The sequence below is a fragment of the Eublepharis macularius genome, chromosome 6, assembly GCF_028583425.1.
Source record: "Eublepharis macularius isolate TG4126 chromosome 6, MPM_Emac_v1.0, whole genome shotgun sequence".
Lineage (NCBI taxonomy): Eukaryota > Metazoa > Chordata > Lepidosauria > Squamata > Eublepharidae > Eublepharis > Eublepharis macularius.
Genome location: NC_072795.1, coordinates 120266431 through 120287862, shown reverse-complemented (window position 1 = coordinate 120287862; position 21432 = coordinate 120266431). Strand labels below are relative to the sequence as shown.

Here is a 21432-nt window from a genome sequence, read left to right as displayed (position 1 = left end):
TTAACCATGCCCAACCATAAGTGATGTGCCCTGCCACTAAATCCAGAATCAGAACCAGAAGTCCACTGCATTTATCCTAGAGTGTGGTGTCAACAATCAAGGGCAGTATTCTGAGGTAATTACGATAGGATGAATCCATTCCCAACTAGCATTTCTGCTGCTACAAGTACTTCCACTCACAGAATGAGATTTTCCCTATTAGGGGGAGGGGGCATTTCATGTTACCACAGGACAGAGCACGGGGAATAGTGTGCTTCACAAACGGAAGTCCTTGGGTCCACAGAAAACTAGTTGGGACTGAAGCCAATAAATGTAACGAATTTACAAATGATGCATCCAAAGAAAGCTCAGCTATAGGATACTATCATATGGCTGTTAGGTCTGCTTTGATTTGTCCAGAGACAGCTGAGTAGACAAAAAGTCTATTCAACTATCTGCAGGAATGTTTAGATCAGAGTTGGAGAGAAGGATACAGAATGGGGAGGAGGGATCTCCAAATATGAAGATGCTCTCTGTGGGAGCTAGGCCCAATGCCTGAGTTCTCCCATACCTCAGAAAATTCTGGCAATATTTTCCTTTTGACAATATTTCTTTCTTTGTCCTTCTTGTTCTATGTCTAATGACTTTCACTGAATAACATGGGCAATAATATGCTTTAGATTAGCAAAAGTTCTGTCTATTCTCCACCCACTGGACTACAATGCTTCATGCAAATTAGCTTCTCTTCGCTTTCACTATTTTTCAAAGCATGGGACTATTCCCCCTTGACGTTCCTTGATTCTTCAACTTATACATTTAAAAAATTTCTCATCTGCATGGCTTCTGAAGGAGGATATGTCCAAACACTGGCAAAAAAAGAGCCAGATTTAAAGGGCCAGCCTCTGGGCAATGGAGTGGAGTTCTCCTTGAAAGCTGCTAGGCTCCAGGATGGCTGCCACTTCGCTAGAAACAAGATATATTTTCATTATAAAATAGACACGATATTAGGCAAGACCACAAGGCCCTGGATGGCATACAAATGAACTCATTCTTGCTTATCTGCCATTTGACTGCTATTCTGCCTAGCTAAGAACTAGTGGCCAAATCCAGGGAGAAATAAATAATGACGACAACAACATTCAATTTATATACCGCCCTTCAGGACAACTTAACACCTACTCAGAGCGGTTTACAAAGTATGTTATTATTATCCCCACAATAACAATCACCCTGTGTTGTGGGTGGGGCTAAGAGAGCTCCGGAGAGCTGTGACTAATCTAAGGTCACCCAGCCGACTTCAAGCGGAGGAGTGGGGAATCAAACCCAGCTCTCCAGATTAGAGTCCCATCGCTCTTAACCACTACACCAAACTGGTCCCAAAGGAAATTCAGTTCTTTGTTAAAACCCAGACTCTTCTCAGACTTCTAAAGCCCACCACCCCTGCACCCAACTGGAACGTCTCTGATGTTTTAAACCAGTGCCTTCCACACTTTTCACCTTCTGTCAACTTTTCCCTCCTGACACTTCTGCTGTCCTCTCTCCCACCCACCTGACTTATAACCACCTTGCTTTGAAGAGGGTTCTGGGGCATATTGTAAGGTATTCAAACAGATCAATTTGGAGCCCTGTTTAGGTCTGCTGGGCTTTACTATCATCCTCTGTGAACTGAGAGTGTGTACAATATCCTCTGTATATTGCCAGGAAAAGAGACATTGTTTGCCTTTAATGATTTTTGCACTGAGAAAGCCCAAAGTTTCAAAGGAACGCCACAGTTTTAAAAGCTGCAGCTCTCAATGGCCCTTTATTACCTTGCAAAGTCCCCAGAGGATTGTTAACATTATGAACTGATGTAATTGACTTAATCACAAGGCTAAATCGCAACATCTGTCAATAAAACATTGGCAGCAGTTACATTTGCACAGGCAAAGTTGCATCAATTTAAAGAAAGAGGGGAAACTATTGCTAAAATGTAACAGGGTCCCAAAAGGTGTAAAAATGGACAGGTCGGGAAGAATTTACACAAACAGTAAAAACACATGAGTAAAAGTTTTCCTGGACAATTACTTAAGGTTGTTGGATACGTGCATCTGTGAGTGTGCGTGTTTGAATGTTCTTCCATGGTTAAAAGAGAACCTTCCCTTTCCACAGAAAGCAGAACATCGGGGAAAAGGCACAACAAAATCCTTCTCCCGATCATTTAAGCTTTCTTTATGCAGAGATATTTTAATGAGAAATGGTAATATATGACATCCCCCACCAACAGTCTGGGAAAAACTTTGCCGGGGGCTACTGCTGCTTTTTCAAATTGTCGTGGTTCACGCTGCACTCAGCCAACTTGGGGATCAAAACCTGATCCATGCGCTTGGTCCTTCAGTCTTCTTTTATGCTTCTCTGTGCCACCTGGTTTGTGGCTTCATTTGGCTTACTGCTCATTCCATGCTGCCTCGGGGCAAGAACAGTATGCTAAATATTCTTCTCTACCGTGGTCATCAAACACCATTTTACCCATTCCGCCTGACTCAAAAGGTAATCAGGTACCAAACAAAGTGCAATCCTAAGAAGAGTTACTCCAGTCTAAGCTGATTGAAATCAATGGGCTTAGACTGGAATAACTCTTCTTAGGATTGAACTGAAAGTCTGTTTTATGCCTGTTTGGGTGGGTTTGTTTAGGTTGCTGCACATTTCTCTAAGCCAGTTTTCACATTTACATTGGCTTGGATACTAAACCTTCTTTCTCTTTGTCTATCACAGAAGCAGTCCTCTGTTATGGGCCACATTCCTATATACCACTGAGCACATTTTCACTCATTGAAAGACATTGGCCTTGCATGAGAGGAAGAGCCTAACACCAGAGGAATGCACCGGAAGACAGCCCTGCACAAGCAGAGAAAAGGTTTAAAATTCAAGCCATTGATTTCTGTATTTCAAAGTGTAATCTATATTTTTTAAAAAGCCAGTTCCTGACATCATGTTAATCCAGGTTGGCCAAGGAACATAGCCCAGGACAGGGAAAGGCAAACAGAAGGATCAGGTTTCGTACAGTATGAACAGGATCATCAGAAGCAGACAGTCAGCTTAGCCTCATACAAATGTGTGTCCCTAAGTCTGTCTCTTTACTTTCTGACCTAGGAGAAAAAGTAAACTTTTCTCTTTTTACAATATTGGCAAAGTTTGCTCTTGATCTCAAGAACTGTTGCCTCATCCTTCACTTAGACCTAAACGACAAGAGACAAATTACACGAGGGACACTCAAGTGAAGAGTGACGCAATGTTAGCCGAGAATCCAAGTTTTAAAAGACAGATGGGAAGGCTTTGTCAATTTCCTCCCTCTACAGAGCCAGCAAAGATGGCTCTTCTGAGGGTTTATTTCCTCTTCGCCTCCCAGAAGGGGAGGTGAAACTGACAGAGCCTTCTCTGTCAGTTTCACTTCTGTCAGCATCCTCATGTAATTCATCTCTTGTAGTTTAGATCTTAGTGGACGTGTATCCAAAGGATGTTCAAAGTATCGCACTTCACCTCACCTTTCCAGGCCCCTGCACATAAGTGGCACATAAGCTTCTCTCCAACAAACCTGTCCATCATAATGAAAGTCTATATTAGACTTTACATTTTAAAAAAAAGTTTCTTATTTGGTTTTATGTTTCTCACAAAGAGCACTCTTATTTTATGAACGCACAATAATGTGTGAGATCCTCAAAGGTATTTTTAGTGAATATTTTTTTTTTTTTTGAAAAATTTTTTATTGGGTTAGAACATTTTTATTTTTACATTACAATCAATTTTCCCCTAATTTTTCGTTTCTAACCCCCTCCCTTTCCCCCCCTTTTGTTGACTTCCAACAGCTTTCCCACCCTCTGTCCCTTTTCCCTTACTTCTATTAAATTCCTCTGTCTAAAACAGATATACATTCCCCATTATATTAAGCAGTGCATCATTAACTCCTTTAATTATTATACACCCAAACTATACGTCTTTAGATAAACAATTTATCCCATTTTCCAGTTTTGAATAATTCTATATAAACCTATATATCATAAACCATAAAAATTTCCCACATTTAAATCAAACAATTTGATTTGTTCTCTATATATTACTCATTTCAACTTTTTATGGTAATTCTATATAACTCCTCGGATACTCAATCAATTTAACTCTTCTATACATTCAGTTTGGTGCATATAAATCTTGTCAAAGAAAGAAAATATTGTTAGTTAGTCAATCCTCATGTTTAAACCTTATCATTAATTATTCTCTATCAGTTGACCTATACATATCTATATATATCTCAATCAATTAATCTAACTGCTTATAAATTCACATTTCTCTTCCTCCCCCGGTAAAGTCACCCCTCTCTTTTATACTTTTATTATATTTCAGTAGTTCTCAAACTGCCACAGTTTTCCTCCCACCTCCCATTTCTTCTCCAGGTATTGTTTCAGCTTCTCCCAGTCTGTGTTGAACTGCCCTGAGTCCAGATCTCTCAGTTTTCTTGTCATCTTGTCCATTTCAGCCATATACAGCAATTTGTAGATCCAATCTTCAATAGTTGGTACTTCTTGTACTTTCCATTTCTGCGCATACAAAAGTCTAGCTGCTGCAGTCATATAAAAAATCAACGTCCTATGATGGGCTGGAATTCCCTCCATTCCCAAGTTTAGCAGCAGGAGTTCTGGGTTCTTATTTATTTGAAACTGTAAAATTTCACTCATTTCTCTTATTATTTCCCCCCAGAACTGCCTAGCTACCTCACACGACCACCACATATGATAGAGGGAGCCCTCATGTTTCTTACATTTCCAGCATTTATTAGAAGTATTCAAATTCCCTAGCGCAATCTTCTTTGGTGTCATGTACCAACGATAGATCATTTTGAAAATGTTCTCTTTAATATTAATACATGTCGTTGTCTTCATTGTAGTTTTCCACAAGTATTCCCATGCCTCCATTGTTATTTCTTTATTGAAATTTATAGCCCATTTCACCATCTGTGTTTTAACTATCTCATCCTCAGTATACCATTTCAGCAATACTTGGTATACCTTGGATATTCTTTTCTTGTCTTCTTTAAGAAGGGTCTGCTCTAGTTCCGAGTTCTCTGTTCGTATGCCCCCTTTTGCAAAGTCTGAGTTGTATAAGTCTCTAATCTGTCTATACTGAAACCAATCATAGTTAGGTGATAGTTCCTCTTGCGTCTTTATTCTAAGTTTAGATACTTCAATCTTAGTTATTTCTTTATACGTTAAACATTGTTGTTCATTATCCACAGCTCTCGGATCTATCACCTCATATGGAACCACCCACAAGGGGGTTCCTTCTTGTAAGTAAGTTCTATACTTCTTCCAGATTGTAAATAGACTTCTCCTTACAAAATGATGCAGGAACATCGAGTTGACCTTTACTTTGTCATGCCATAGGTATGCGTGCCATCCAAAAATTTTTTTATATCCCTCTAGGGCTAATAGTTTCTTATTCTTTAATGTCATCCACTCTTTTAGCCAAACTAGGCAGATTGCATCATGGTAAAGTCTCAGATTGGGCAGTTGCATTCCGCCTCTCTCCTTTGCATCTTGTAAAACTTTTACTTTCACTCGAGGCTTCTTGCCTGCCCAAACAAAATCTGATATTTTCCTCTGCCATTTTTCAAATTGTTTAGAGTCTCTGATGATTGGTATTGTCTGTAACAAAAACATTACTCTTGGTAACACATTCATCTTAACTGCTGCAATCCTGCCCAACCATGACAGGTTCAATCTATTCCATTTGATCAAGTCTCTCTCTATCTGAGTCCATAATTTTTCATAATTATTCTTGAACAAATCTATATTTTTTGCAGTCAGCTCAACTCCCAAGTATTTCACCTTACTAGTTACTTCACAATCCGTTGTTTCCATTAACAATTGTTGTTTCTGCTTAGTCATGTTTTTGCATAATATCTTTGACTTCTTTTTGTTAATGAAGAAACCTGCCAAATCTCCAAACTCCTTGATCTTGCCTATCACTTTTGGCATGTTCTCCAGTGGGTCTTCTACAATTAACATTATGTCGTCTGCAAATGCTCTGACCTTATATGAGTAGTCCTTTATTTTTATTCCTCGTATTTCCTCATCTTGTCGAATTTGTATCATCAGAATCTCCAATACTAAAATGAACAACAATGGAGATAACGGGCAACCTTGTCTTGTTCCTTTACTAATCGTCAATTTTTTGGTCAATTCATCATTCACTACAATTGCTGCAGTCTGGTCTCTATAGATTTCCTTGATTGCTCTGACGAATCTTTCTCCCAGTTGTAGCTTTTCCATAGTGGCAAACATAAAATCCCAGTTTAAATTGTCAAACGCTTTTTCAGCGTCTACAAAGAAGAAACCAACCTCTTTGTCACAACGCTTGTCGTAGTATTCAATAGCATTGATCACTGTCCTTAAGTTGTCTCTTATTTGTCTGTCTGGCAAAAAGCCTGCTTGTTCCTCCTCTATGACTTCCGAGAGCCACCCCTTCAATCTCTCCGCCAATATCTTCGCAAAAATTTTATAGTCATTATTAAGTAGTGATATAGGCCTATAATTTTTCACGCTAGTCAGATCTTGGCCCTCTTTTGGGATCAATGATATATTCGCTTCGCTCCAAGTGTCTGGAATTCTTTGATCCCTAAAAACTCCGTTCATCACCTCTTTTAGGAATGGTGCCAGTTCATTGGCCATTGTCTTATAAAATTTAGCCGTAAGTCCATCTGGCCCTGGCGCCTTTCCTAGATTTGCAGATTGTATTGCCATATTTATTTCCTCATCAGTTACTTCACTGTTCAACTTATTTCTCCAAGCTTCCGAGATCTCTGGAAGTTTGGTTTTCTCCAAATATGATGCTATTGATTCTTTGTTTACTTCTTTTTTATTATACAGCTTAGCGTAAAATTTATAAAAGGCTCTGCTAATGGTAGTCTGCTCCAAATACGTTTTGTTTTCTTCACAAATTTTATTTATTATTTTCTTTTCCCTTTTCTTCTTTAATTGCCATGCCAAATATTTCCCAGGTTTATTAGCACCCTCAAAAGCTTTTTGATTCAGTCTTTTAAGGTTCCACTCCAATTCTTTGTTACTCATTGCTGTTAACTGTTCTTGAAGAATTTTGATTTCCTGATGTATTTTCTTTTTCCCTGGTCTCTTTTTTAACTGTACTTCTTTGGCCTTTATTTTCTCCTCAATCTCTTGTCTTTTCTCCTCTTTCTTTTTCCTTGCTCTACCATTTAAGTCCATTAGTATGCCCCTTACAACCGCCTTGTACGCGTCCCAAACTTTACTGGTTGGTACTTCTTTATTCACGTTGTATTGTATAAAAAACTTAGTCTCTCTTCTCAGTGTTTCCATATTCTCACTTTCCTGTAACAGGTCCTCATTTATTCTCCAGGCTTTCCTTTTTCTCCTTTTTCCAAATTTCCACATAATTGGGTTGTGATCTGAGCCTACCATCGGCATTATTTCTACCTCCTTAGTCCATAGCGCTAAGTCCTTTGAGGCCCAGATCATATCAATTCTTGATAATGTAAGATGCCTTGCAGAATAAAAAGTAAACTGTTTGGTTTTAGGATATTCTCTCCTCCATACGTCTTCGAGAGTCTCTTGTTGAATCAACTCAAAAAAAAGCTTTGGCAATAGTCCTCTTTTCTTTTGTGCTTTTGTAGTCTTTTTGTCTAATTCCAAATCTGTCACTCCATTGAAATCTCCAGCAAGAATTATCTGGTCATATACAAGATCGTCTAGATGCTTCCTTAAGTCCTCAAAGAAGCTTTCCTTTGCACCGTTAGGTGCATAAAGTCCGACTACCAACACTCTCTTTAAGTTCCAATTACATTCCACTGCTACAAATCTAGCTTCCACATCTCTCATAACAAATTTTGGCTGCAGCTCCTCTTTTATATACAACACCACTCCTCTTTTTTTCTTATTGGAAGCCGCTACAAATTCTTTGCCCAATTTTCCAGATTTTAAATATTTTACATCCTGTTTTCTAATGTGGGTCTCCTGCAAACAAACAATATCACATTTTTGTTTTAGTAGCCAATGAAAAATATTTTTTCTCTTATTCGGTGAGTTTAGTCCATTTATATTCCAAGATAATACTTTACACTCCATATTCATGGTTTTGTTGGTAAGTCTTTTTCATTGTCCTTGATAAATCTCTCCATCTCCCGCTCAGATCTGATACGTTTTTTTGCCCCTCCAAACTCAAAGGACACTCCTTCCGGTAACTCCCATCTGTATCTGATATTCATGTCCTTCAAAGTCTGAATTAGCACTCTATATTTTTTCCTGTCCAATAACACTGATCTGGGCAGTTCCTTCATTATAATAATCGTCTTGCCATCAATCTCCAATGGATCTTGAAATTGTTTGGTCACAATCCTCTCTTTCATATTTCTAGTTGTAAACTGCACAATCACATCCCTTGGTAGTTTCCTCTGGGTTGCAATTCTCGAGTTCACACGATACGCCACATCTAGGATAGCCACAATTTCCTCCTCCTCCTTCCCCAGGTAATCAGCCAGCACCTCAGTCATCTGTTCTTGCGCTGACTTCCCTTCCACTTCTGGCAGACCACGAAAACGAAGCTGCTTCTCCATGTGTTTAGTTTCTGCAACTGACATCCTCCCCTTCACCAGCCTCATCTCTGTTTGTTGCGTGTCTATTAAATTCTCCATCGCGTCTTCTACTGTTTTAACTCTCTGCTGCGTTCCTTGTAATTCACTGCTAATCGTTTCCACACCTTTTTTCACTTCTGAGAGCTCCGACTTTACTGTCTGTGTAACTTCCTTGACCTCTTTAATAAGCTCCAATTTCGTGTCCTTAAGTTCTTTCATCATGTCTATAAGTTTTTTGTCCAAGTTTTCTATTGCCGATTGCCACTCTTTTTTCGACATCGTGGGGCTTGCTTTAGCTCGCTCCCACGAATCTGCTCTCTTCCTCAGCTCCGTGGCGTATAATTAAACGTTTTCCTTTTTTTTTTTAAATGTCCCAATCTTTGCCAAAATTAATTTTTTATATCCAAAATGTCGGGCGTCTTTTCTCTATGGTTTCTCTATGTTATTATAATCCGAGATGGCCTACTTCCTCTTCCGCTGAAGCCACGACCCTTCCACTTTCAAAGATGGCGATTCCCCACTTCCTGTCCTTTGGCAAGGGCCGCTTCCCTCCAGCCACTCTATTGTTGTTACGCACTTCCTGTCTCCCGTCTTCCCACAGCAGGTCTCGCGATGGTGTCTTTTTCCCACAGCTCCAAAACCACAGGTATTCAAAACAATAGTCCGATTTTTGTAATAACTTCTTTAAACTTAGTCTCTTTTAAAATACAACTCCTGCCGAGTCTTCACCTCCTTTTCGCTAGTCTGTTGCAGTTTAAAAGTCTACTTTCTTTCCTCTCTGTTTTTGTCAATCTGTCCCGTTTCAAGAGATAGCGATCTTTACCTTCTCTCCAGCTTTCTCGGGTTGTAATCGCTGTTTCGATCTTAAATTCTCCTCTCAACTTCCCTCCCCGATCGAAGCTTGGGTATGTAGGTCTTATGCCAGCCGAATTGGCCCCAAAATTGCCGCAGAGATTATAGCCGACCCGTCGCAAGGTGGGACCTCAAGGATCGGGGGGGAGACTCCTTGTGTAGAGCCCCCCCTCGTCCGAGATCTAACTCACCCTAGGGTCTTGAGCGTTCTTTGCCTGCTCCCCGCCTGAGAGCAGTCGGCCGCGGGTTATTTTCACCCCTCCGGCCGGTTAAAACGGCAATCCGGTCAGCTCCACAAATGGAGCTGCGTTAGACCTCCATGAATCCCAAACCGGAAGTCCATTTTTTTTTTTTAGTGAATATTTTAAGGGGCTGTGGGGATGAGCCAAGCACTACTTGACCACACTCTGATTCTGCAATTTGCCCAATATGTAAACAGAGCTAAAATTATTTCATTGTACACAGAAGCAGCACATCCGTGGCAAATGGAACCTATGTCAGCAAGAATATAAAGATCCTAGACATTACCAAAACACTTATTTTTTAAAGAAACAAAGTCTGTGGCCATCTGTTTGCAAACTGTACTACCAATTAAATCGTACTCTTTTTTTAAAGCATACGTTACTGGTCGTAATGTTTTTGAACAACACTTCATGCATTGTTTCCACAAACAGGATTAGTAGCTGATGTTTATCTAAAATTAATTACTGCCAGTCTAATAATGTGAGCTACGAGCAAATTTCTAAAGTGCAATGCTAAAAGCTTTTTGTAAAAAAGTGAAATGTCTACAGCACAAGTTAGCAAGGGCAGGGGGCAAATGCAGATGCACTAAAGAAAACATCTAGACATATGTTGACTGTGGAAAAAGAATAAACATATATAAGATCAAAAAGAGGAGTCAAAGACAGCGTCATCACCTGGAATCATACTGGGGGAGTGGAGAGGAATAGCTGCAAAATAATTTAGAAAGCAAATTGTAAAAAAATTAATGCAAGATAATTAGAAGCAAGCAACAGAAAATGTCAATCATAAGCAAAGGAAAAATAATAACAAAAGCAAAGCATTTTGATTTGAGTTTGGTTTAAAAAAAAAGAGATTCTCCTTCCATTTTTAGAATACATATGTTCTGTAATATACAGTTTGCATTTTTTCACTTTTATAATCTTTGCCAAAGAATTCTCATATAATGGCCTAAATAGTATGGGGAAAAGTAATGCAGTTCCCCTCATATCTGGTTCATGTTCATATGCATGGTGGGGAAAGCAACCATCATGCTGGCACAGAGCAACAGGTTTTCAGGTAAGTAATAAAGCGGGACATGAAAAAGAAATGTGCCAGAACCCATAAGCCACCTATAAAAATGCGCTCCACATTGTATTGACCAAGTCTGATGACTAAAAGAACGATCTGTAGCAATGAGATATGGATAGGTCAACACTCCAGCCTTCAGAATTCTCCTAAAATTATTGCAGTAGTAATTTCCCTCAATTCAATGAAGGATGCCTGGGGTTACATGAAAGTTATGACACAAAAACCAACCTTTAGAATTTATAGGTACGTATTTGAAAGCTTGAATGTCTAAATACTGACTTTCTGCACCAATTTTTCGATATTTCCATTTTACACTTCAGTAAATTGTGGATGTCAATGCAAAATTATAACAAAATGTTCCAAACCAGAGTGCCTGTGAAACTTTTTTTTTATGATCTCAAGTTTACAGCAATGTTGAACAGAAAGCCAAGAAGTAGTTAAGATATAGCTTTGGATCAGGAAGATGTAGGACCAGAAGATGTGAGCTGAAATATGGATTTTGGCATGAAGTTTGCTGAGTGAGTTTGGGGTAGACTCTGTCTCTCAGTCACAGCTGTTTCCTAGAGATGTTTTAAAGATGGAGGATTATGTGAGAAAGGGTGATATAAAAATGTAATAGAGATGGGCACGAACCAAAATACGAACCAAAATTTGTCACGAACTGGGCTGGTTCGTGTTTCGCGAATTAGCGGTTCGTCAGAGCGTATTTCCCATGAACCGCGACGAACTTTAGGCCGGTTAGTTTGGTTCGCTTTTCGGTTTGTCATTGCAGATAGCCTGGTGCCGATCAATCTGTTTCCTAGGCAATGGAGGGGGAGGACTTCTCCTGATCTTGGGAACGCCCTGGGAATGCCCCCAGAAGTGACATTTTCACAAACCAAAAGAACCGGTTTGCGAACCAGGCAAAGTTTGTGGTGGTTCGTCGTGAAACGTGACGAACCATGAACTGCACAGTTCTTTTTTTGAGGGGGGGTCGTGCCCACCTCTAGTAATAACATTTGATATTAAGGGCACATGAGTTCTTTCATGCCTATACTCATTAACAGGCAATTTTCGGCCCTCAAAATGAAGAGGTGAAGATTAGACATATTGTAGGGATTCAACATAGAGGACACAACATAGACACCATGTAAACATCTTGTCAAAAGGCTGAGGGTGAGTAGGAGGGCATTTTGCAATTATACAATATCTTCATCTAATGTCCTGAAAGCCTACATAAGGACTAGCTGTGCCATTCTAAGGAGAGAGATACCCTTTTAAATCCACTAATTTTGATGATCTTAGAAGGACATAACTCTACTTAGGGTGGCACTGTTAGTAACTAAGGGTTACTATCATTTAATTTTCATTTGCTGGGAAACTTGCAAATGTACCATGACCACAGGATCTTTCCATCAGGGAAATGAAACAAGAACAAAGACCAGACAGGAAATGCATTGTGTAGAAGAAATGACAGCCATACTCTAGAAGGGGAATGGCAACCTGAAACATAGAAGGCGCAAATATGGCTGTTCCTGACTGCAAAACAGCAAGAACACTTTTAGTGTTCTTTTGATTGGTCCAACATCTATTTTCATAGCCGGCCCACTTGTTGTTGATGCTGAGCACCTCAGTACCTTGCACAGGAGTGGTCAGGTGCAGCAAAGAGATGGTTATTTATGATCTGGGCTCTTGGCATTCTAACAAGTCAGTAATTCAGTACATTATGTAATGAATCCATGTTAGTCTGGTGAGCAAAAATAAACAGGAATCCTATGAAACCTATACAACTCCTAGAAAGACAAGCAAGTTTTTACTCTAGCATAAGCTTCCGTGGACTAGGGCACCCATTTCAGATATATTTGATACAATATGTTTCCCACCACAAAACCTGGGCTAGAATAAAGACTCCTCTTTGTTTTGTTTTTGTGAAACAAGTGCATTTGCTTTCTTGCGGCTTCTCTCCCTCCCAACCTCACTTCTAAGTACAGGAACTCCTAATTCCCAAGGATTAATCTTTCTAAGATTCTAAGACTGATGGACATTTGGTGACATTTCAAGGTTAAAAACAAACTTCCTGTGCTGCAAGAATGTGCAGGCTTTCTAGTTAACCTCTGGAAACAGCCAAACGCTGTTAGAAGCGGCTCTCTTACTCCCTAGTGTAATATGAGACACAGTCTCTTAAATGCAATATCATGGGATCTATTTTCATATGGTAAGGGTGTGTCAGCTAAGAATATGAATGTCACCAACAGCACTGGGATGGCATTTACTCTGAATATCTTTTCTTCAGCAAGACTGTCTCCATCTCCATAAAGACAAATATAAATTGAGGGCCCAGAGTGTAATATTTAATTTTCCTGCAATAAAGTGATTTAAAATAGCTCACTTGAGTTGAAGTAGAGACTGTAAGTCATAAAAACTAGGTATGGTTATAGAGATGCACAGGGCTTTTTTTTCTGGGAAAAGAGGTGGTGGAACTCAGTGGTGGAACTCAGGACCGCACAATGACGTCACCTTGGGTCAGCTGGAACAGGGGGGGAGTTTTTAAAAGTTTAAATCACCCTCGGAGAAAATGGTCACATGGCTGGTGTCCCCGCCCCCTGATCTCCAGTCAGAGGGGAGTTTCGATTGCAATCAAAACTCCCCTCTGTCTGGAAATCAGGGGGCAGGGCCACCAACCATGTGACCATTTTCAAGAGGTACTGGAACTCCGTTTCACCGCGTTCCAGCTGAAAAAAAGCCCTGGAGATGTACACGAATTTCATTTCTTTTTTGGGTACAAAAAATTGATTTGCAACAATGATACCCTCACCAAGAGATGAATTTTTGCATTTATGTTTATAAGAAATAAGATCCTGCCAAGTGCATTTTGAAAATGATCCTTGAATTTTGTATCTTTTACCATTAGGAACCATTATAACGCCAGAAGAGATTTAGATAAGATAATATGGCATAAATATCAAAATACTATTTAATTAAGAACAGAAAATGAAATATAGAGCACCTTGTGAATATAAGAGAAATTACCCCAAAGTTTAAATCATGTTTTAATATCACATATTTGACTACATTCAACATGAAGTTCCTCAAATTGTGTGTTTGTATGTGTGGTGTATAACTCCATCAATTAACATCTTTGCTTTGATGTAATCCTAATTTCTAGTCCCATGCTCCTGGCCTCTTTCCCAAATGTCGCATCTATAGTTTGGGATACTTGCTGGGTTAGGACTCAGTGTGCCATGAAGGGCTGCAGTTGGAAAGCAAAACCGACAATGGCACCTTTGTATGGGGATGTCTGGATACTGGTCATTAGGAAAGGTTTCAGCAGTTCCCATGGGTACAAAGAAAATGAGAAGGTCCTATAGGCACATTGGCTTCCAAGTAAAACATGGATATGCTAAGTAGCTCCCAGACCTACAACATACCTATGGATTGGTTTGCCGATTTGGCAGTGCCTCCATATTTCTTCAGTGCAATCTAACATGGGCTTGTCTGCCTGTGGTTGTGTCAAAAAGCAGAAACACACGTGCCTGCAGCTACATGGGACTGGAGCAAATCTCATAGCAGCATTTTGTGGAGCCAGAGCAACTGCAACTTTGTATAGCCATTCTCAAGTGTATATCTAATTCATATGAGATCGCTGCCCTGTGACTTGCAGGCACCTGCAAGCCTGGGGACAATGGTATGGAGAGAATTTCCTGTAGGTGCTGCCAGGGCTGGGAAGTTAAAATGGTCCTGGAACAAGCCAAGTGGAGTGGCCCCTGCAGTACTGCAAACCATTACTGCAGGAGTCGTTGACTTCAATGGCACTAGCAATAGGGATAACTCACCCATTGCTTCCTCCCACTAACTGGAGGTAGCGCAAGAGGAAGCAATTAATAAGGAAAGACTGATCCAAGTGCCCCGAAACACTGGCAGAGCTGCTGGGAGTTGATTTTGTGTGCTCCAGGACACCAGTGCACATGTATAAACTAAGGTTGCCAATTTTAGGATGGGAAATTTCAGGAGATTCTGGGGGTGGAGTCTGGAGGTGGCAGGGGCCTCAGTGGAGCATAATAACATACAGTCCACCCTCCAAAAGCAGCCCATCTCTCCAGGGTAGATGGTCTCTGTTACCTAGGGATCAGTAGTAATTCTGGGAGGTCTCCGGGTCCCACTTGGAGGTTGGCAACACTAGTGATTCTGGGGAGTGGCTTTCAAGGCTGTCTTGTGCCCTTAAACACATCCTGGAAAACAGTCTAATGAATGTGAATGTCTTCTACGCAGACGGCTAAACTGTGTCTGCTTCTGTCGCTAAGTGGTTGGGTTTGTGTTGTCATTTCAATGAGGTTTAGACTTGCATTACAGATTTAAGAAGGGATGGTGTGATGTCTAACAGGCCACAGCTTCCAGGGCATTTACAGTGTCACACAGAATGACAAAAGGGATTTTTTTTACTTTACTTACCCAGAATGGATGGGACTGGAGACAAGGTTAACATTATCCAAGGTGTCTGCAGCCCAGCTATAATGTCTGAGCGAGTCGGAGTCAAATTCCCTTGGAAACGTCAGGTGCTTCAAAAATAAGCAGAAATGTCAAAATGAGCAGGGAAAACAACTGAAAACCATCTACAATATACCCCAATCAAGAGAGCAAACTGGTTATTTCCAAAGCTTAAGAGCACCCATATTGATTATGAATAATTTATGCAGCACTTTTAATTTTTAAAGTATTTGTTTTGTTAGATCACCTTAACGCACATGTTATACAATTCCAAGCAGAAACAAAGTGGCCCCCCTCTTACCCACATACTTTGAAGCCTTCCTCCAGCCTAACAAACCCTCCTCTAATGGAAGACTTCCTTAATTTGCAGGGAGGCTCTTTATGTTAGAGGAACTTCCTTCAGCCTGTAGGATACCATAACTAACGCATGGGTGAGAAGAGCCATGTGAGCCAGGGACGGCCATACCCAAACTAAGCCACTGTGCCTCAACAGGGACTTTATTAGCAATCCCTTGACTAAACATAGTGCTGCCTTAATAATATATCCCAGATGATGTGCTTATATATTTGACATGGGCACGCTTGTCACGCCCTGCCCGCCCCTTCACAACATGTCTAAACGATGCATGTACTTGGTAACATGAGACCCTGAGAACCACAAGGCAGGAAAGAAGACTGGGTACCCACATACATGACTTTATTTTCTTGCATCAATTTGACCAAAAGAGGTTCCAGTCCTTAGGAACGCTAGCTAAAAGGATCTCAGCTAACCAGATGCTGGCAAAGATCTTTTTGAGCCAGAGACCCTGGAGAGCCACTACTGTCATTCAATGCAGACAATGGCTGATTCCACACACGTTGGATAATGCACTTTCAATGCACTTTATCAATCGTTTGAGGTGGATTTTTTGTTCCGCACACAAAAAAATCCGTTCCAAATGATCTATAAAGAAGATTGGAAGTGCATTATCCAACATATGTGGAATCACTCAATATTGACCTAGATAGACCAATAATCTGATTCAACAGGGACACGCTCCCCCTTTCCTTATAGGGGCTTATTTTATGGCAGCATCTATTTCAGCAATGATTACAATGCATTCCATGATACACCCGCTTTGCTTCAGCAGCAGCATCTCATCATATTCCTTTATTTCCCCCTCTGTTTCTGTATCTGCCATTTAGAAATGCAAAAAACAAAAACAAAAACAGACCTATGGGTAGGGCAGCCAAGCAAAGATTACCCTTTTGGTTCACCATACATTGACTACTCAGAAAGGATATTTAGATAGCTTTGAGCAGTCACTGCAAAATAAACAACAGCAGGCAGAAAAAATAAAATTCCCTTTTCGTATCATGCATCAAAACTGTATCCCAGCTAGATTTAGAGTTGCCAGGTGAGGCCCTGAAGAATATTGGACTCCAGGGAGAAGAGTGTGTGTGGGACTGACTTTTTTATTTGCGTGTGCTCCTGGCCTGGCAAGATGATATCACTACTGGAAATGATGTTATCACACCTCCCCTGCTTCTGGGCAGGTAGGCTGGCTGGCTAGCCACTCCCAGGCAGCACCATGCAGGAGGCCAGCGGGCTGGCTGGCCAGCCATTTCCAAGGGCTGGTGGCAGTGCTCAGGAAGCTGGGTGGCCAGGCTGGATAGTCAAGCAACCGAGCTGCCTGGAAGCAGGGGGAAGGGGGAAGAGGCATAGGCAGCTCCAGGTTTCCAATATTTTAAGTAAGTTTTCCCCGGACAGACCACAAAAATACTGGACCGTCTGAGTGAAAACTGGACACCTGGCAACCCTACCTAGATTGCAGTGCTTAACTAGCTAGTTTTCAGAGGGGATCAGATTAATGCGATAGGTTTTATACAGCTTTAAGCCAACTCAAACCTCATGGAATTCGATGTCTGAAAACTGGCACAAACCAATACAAGAATCACATAAAAGACTGGTTCAGATGCAACTGCCAATTCATGATTTGGCACTATATGAATGAGCCCTCCTCTCCTTCTATCAAATGCTCAGAATCAATTAGCCATTGCCAATTTTACAGTTTTCTGTCAGAGCTAAACTGGCAAACTACAGTTTGCACTTTCCCTCTAAAGCAGAATGCAAACAGTGGTTTGAAAGGAAGCTGGTCTAAAAGTAATGGAAACCTATGCTTTGAGCTCAAGGTGAAATAATTAAGTTAAACAAAGTATGTGAAAAGAGGAGAGAAGGAGAGGAAGAGACACTGTACCTTGGGCATGTACCTTGGTTTGCTATTACAACTGAACTGACCAAAAGAAGCTTCTCATTTGGTAACAAAAAACAGCACCCAAACAGACAGTAATATGGTATACGATTCAGTGAGTTTTATAAATACAGTGTTTCCTGGCTGTAAATAAAGCATGAATAGTGAACACTGTGACTACATGAAATCTGCTCGTGTCTATTATTATCCAATCTTCCAGCTCACAGACTGTTTTGAAAATAATTTCTTAGGTTCTCATGTCAGAAATAATTCATCAGATCCATTTTGGTGCCGTGCTCTGAGATGAAGTCAATTGCACATTAGGAACATTTTATTTCTCTCTCTCCCCTGAGATGAATTTTCAGAGGGGGGGGGGGAAGCATTATTTAATGCTCCCTACAGGCTTGAGACGAGACTCTTCTGTTTTTAGTGTTTTGCTTTTAGATGTTGGAAACAATAATTCACGTTTTTGTTCTAAGGTCACTTCACACATTATAGAAAGACAAAACTGGGTTTACACTGAGAACAGACTCAAGAAGGAGCTGCAATTAACAATAACAACCTAACAAATGAACCTTATGTTTTTAGGCATATAATAGACCTTAAGTTTAAAAAAACCCTAAAAATGTAATGTGTGAAATGAGCTGCGGCTGACTCAAAATAATGCTTAAAGACTGGATCCTTTATTTAAACAAGGAGCTCGGCTTGTTCAGTAACATAGCAACATATTTTTGGGGGGTGGGGCGGGGCTTCTGCTTAAAATAATTTTCTTTGACTTGTTGGTAACTCCACCCTTCCAATTCATTTGGGGTCACAGCTTTTATACACAAAAAGGTGTAACATTTCTATACATTTTTAATCCTTTAATCTGTACCGCTTCATATTCTGTATACTCATCTAAAACTCCGAGTCGGTTGGTTGTGTTTCTATTGTGCTTTAATCTGGAGGTTTTGTTAAAAGGGTAGTGGAATTCGATGGGGAAAAGAACAAAAGACACATCCGCTTGAACTGAAGCTAAGCAGTCCCACAGGGTGACAGTTCTGATTTATCAGCTCAATATCTATTTCGGTAATCAAGATAAGAAGGTGCTACATGATAATGGGTTGGATTCCACCTATCTATTCTGCTAGTGCTGTCTCTTTCTTCAGGAGAAAGGATCCTTCAAGAACTGCATGGGGAGAGAGTGTAACTACCAAGCACAGGAGCTGTTACCATGTGCTCTGTCCTCCTCCAAACATTACAGATTGGTCTGTTAACAGCAGAGAGATTTGTTGATAATTGTGGCATTTAATTTTTGTGTGAGCATTATTGTTTTAAAATTGTAAGCTGCTTTGAGGCTGCAACGGAACTCAGAAAAGCAGGTTAAAAGTACTCAGGTAAAATAAATTAAATACTGCTAAGTGCATGATTACGTTGAATTTTAACAAGTTGATTTCTGATATATCCTTGGATTTGGACAGATGGGCAAATTTAAACCTATCATTATGGGTAAACACACACAAAATGAATATTGTACCTCAAATTATATATTTTTGCATGCAATCCCTTTCTTTATACCTTGTAGATATTTTCATAAAATTAATACTTTGTTTTGGAAATTTAAGTGGGGTTCATCACCGCCTTAGACTTCTTTAAAGAGGATGAAACTTTCAATTAATGAAAGAAGATTTGGTTTTCCTGGTCTTAATTTTTGTCATCAGGCATATTTGTTAACTTGTACAAATTATTGGGATTACCCATCCTGGGCTCTCTTGGAAGCTTCTTATTTGGAGTCACTTTTTAAATGGGATGCATTAAGGTCTACTTATGTTAAAATGGATTCAGTTCCTCCTGCAGTTTCTGCAGTTAGAGAAGTATGGTGCAGAATATCACACTCACAATGACATCAATTTGACCCATTCTCAGATGTTAAACTAACATTATGGTCCAATCCAAATTTAAAAATTGGGAGGAAATCTTTTTTATGGAACGCCTGGACAGACAAGGGATTTTTTACTTGAGATCAGTTGATAGGCTATGATGATGAGTTTTTGTCATTTTCTCAGTGGAGGTCTAAAATATGATTTACCAACTTCTGCTTGTGGCCATAGCATGTATCATGCTTAACGGCGATATTTACAATTGCAACATTTGTTGGTGTTCAAATATGGCCTGGCAGCTTTAAGTGCTTCAGAATCTTCCCCACTTTTGGAAAATTTTATTGAATCAACACAGAAAAAGAAACCTACAATATTTGTTTATAAATATTTGATAGCAGTCACTAAATATGATATGCAGAGTCTCAGGGATGATTGGAACAGTGCGCTAGATTGTCCAGTTCTGCAAAAGCAACGGAATATGGCTTTAAGCCTTATACCTGTTGCTTTTGTGGCTCTTAAGCTGCAACTTACTCAGCAAAAAATTATGTTTATGTTATTGGACACCACAGCATCTTTTAAGTAAAGAATAATGTACAGTCTCCAATTGTTGGTGGTTGTAACTTACAAGATGCATCTCTTAAGCATATGCTTTGGAGTTTTTTGTTTCTTTTGAAAGGAAGTCATTACTCATATTCAGGGCTTTTTTTCTGGGAAAAGAGGTGGTGGAACTCAGTGGGTTACGCCAAGCGGCGCGGAGGGCGATCTAAACTCCCCTCTATCTGGAGAGCAGGGGGCGGGGCCACCAGCCATGTGACCATTTTCAAGCGGTTCCGGACCTCCATCCCACCATGTTCCTGCTGAAAAAAAGCCCTGCTCATATTAATTTTGTATTAGAATACTCATTTTTGAGGATGTTTATGTACTTTTAAACTATTTGCCTGTCTCTTAGAATCTAACTGATGGTCAATAGAAATGGACTCTCTGTGCTCTTACAGTTGCTAAAAGATTGATATTACAGCATTGGAAAGACAAAAGCGCACTTCCTATTACTCACTGGATTGAGGATCTTATAAACGCATCAACATTTGAACTTATCACATATAGACAGCTATTGCGTACAGACTTACATTGGGATATCTTTTATAGAAGCCTATGTATAGATATACTCGCATTTTTGTGTGTGGGGGGGGAGTGCTTCTTTTTCTTTTTGCACAAATAAATAAACAAATTACAAAATGCTCCCTGATGCAAGAAGATCTTCTGCCAATAGAAGAGCCTCTTGTGTCAGGGGAAGACTCCTTCTGCCAGAGGAAAGTATAACCACCAGTAGGGTCAAACCTAGTATTGTTCATATTCATACCCCCAGGAAGTTTTGTCGGGGAGGTAAAAGTGCATCAGTATGAAACCCATGGGGTCATTACAGACCCAACAGATTATCTTTCTATAGTTGTATTACTGTTTTAAAAAATCCATCATACCAATTCATATTTTCACATTAAACTTAAATCATTCTCAAATACATCCCTCTCATTAAAGCAAAACCCTATACTTTAACTGGGATTTATTTGACCTCAGTGTTGTTGTTTTTTACAAGAGTAGGAGAGTTACAATTAAAACCTGCCATTTCTGCCAAAAAGCAGGGAAGCCAGGAATAGTAATTCAAGCATACTGAAAGCCACTGTGGGCATACAAGCTTGCTAAGCATGGCAGGAATACCAAAATATTGCTATTCAGGTCACTGCACAAGAATGCTACATTTAAACTTTTAATGAGTGCTGCTTCTCAAAAGCTTTCATCAAAGAATGAGTGTTTCTTTTATAATCTTCCCTTGCAGAAAACACCATTCTGTAAAGGCACCTCCACTGTACCATATAAACACATCACTGTCTTGACTTGCAAATCAAATGTAATATTCTAGAATGCTCATGAAGTTGGCCTCAAACGTAATCTGACAGATGTGAAAGGGATAGATAGTTCCAAAGAGATTTTCAGCATTTGACTGGGAGCTCGAAGAGCGCCATTTCACCAGCTAACAACAACTATGCAAAAAGTAAACAGAGACCAAACTTCGCCCACAGCCTTATGATGTAATACAGGGAGA

At 40.0% G+C, this 21432-nt stretch overlaps 1 protein-coding gene across 1 annotated transcript in view; it reads right to left on the bottom strand.

The window, feature by feature from the left end:
• The window catches only part of ANK3 (ankyrin 3), a 307582-nt gene that overhangs the window by 68561 nt on the left and 217589 nt on the right, over positions 1-21432 (bottom strand). Inside the window, exon 26 of the mRNA XM_054982849.1 lies at positions 15206-15312. Within this exon, the coding sequence (XP_054838824.1) occupies positions 15206-15312 (107 nt within the window). The remainder of the gene's footprint in view (positions 1-15205; positions 15313-21432) is intronic.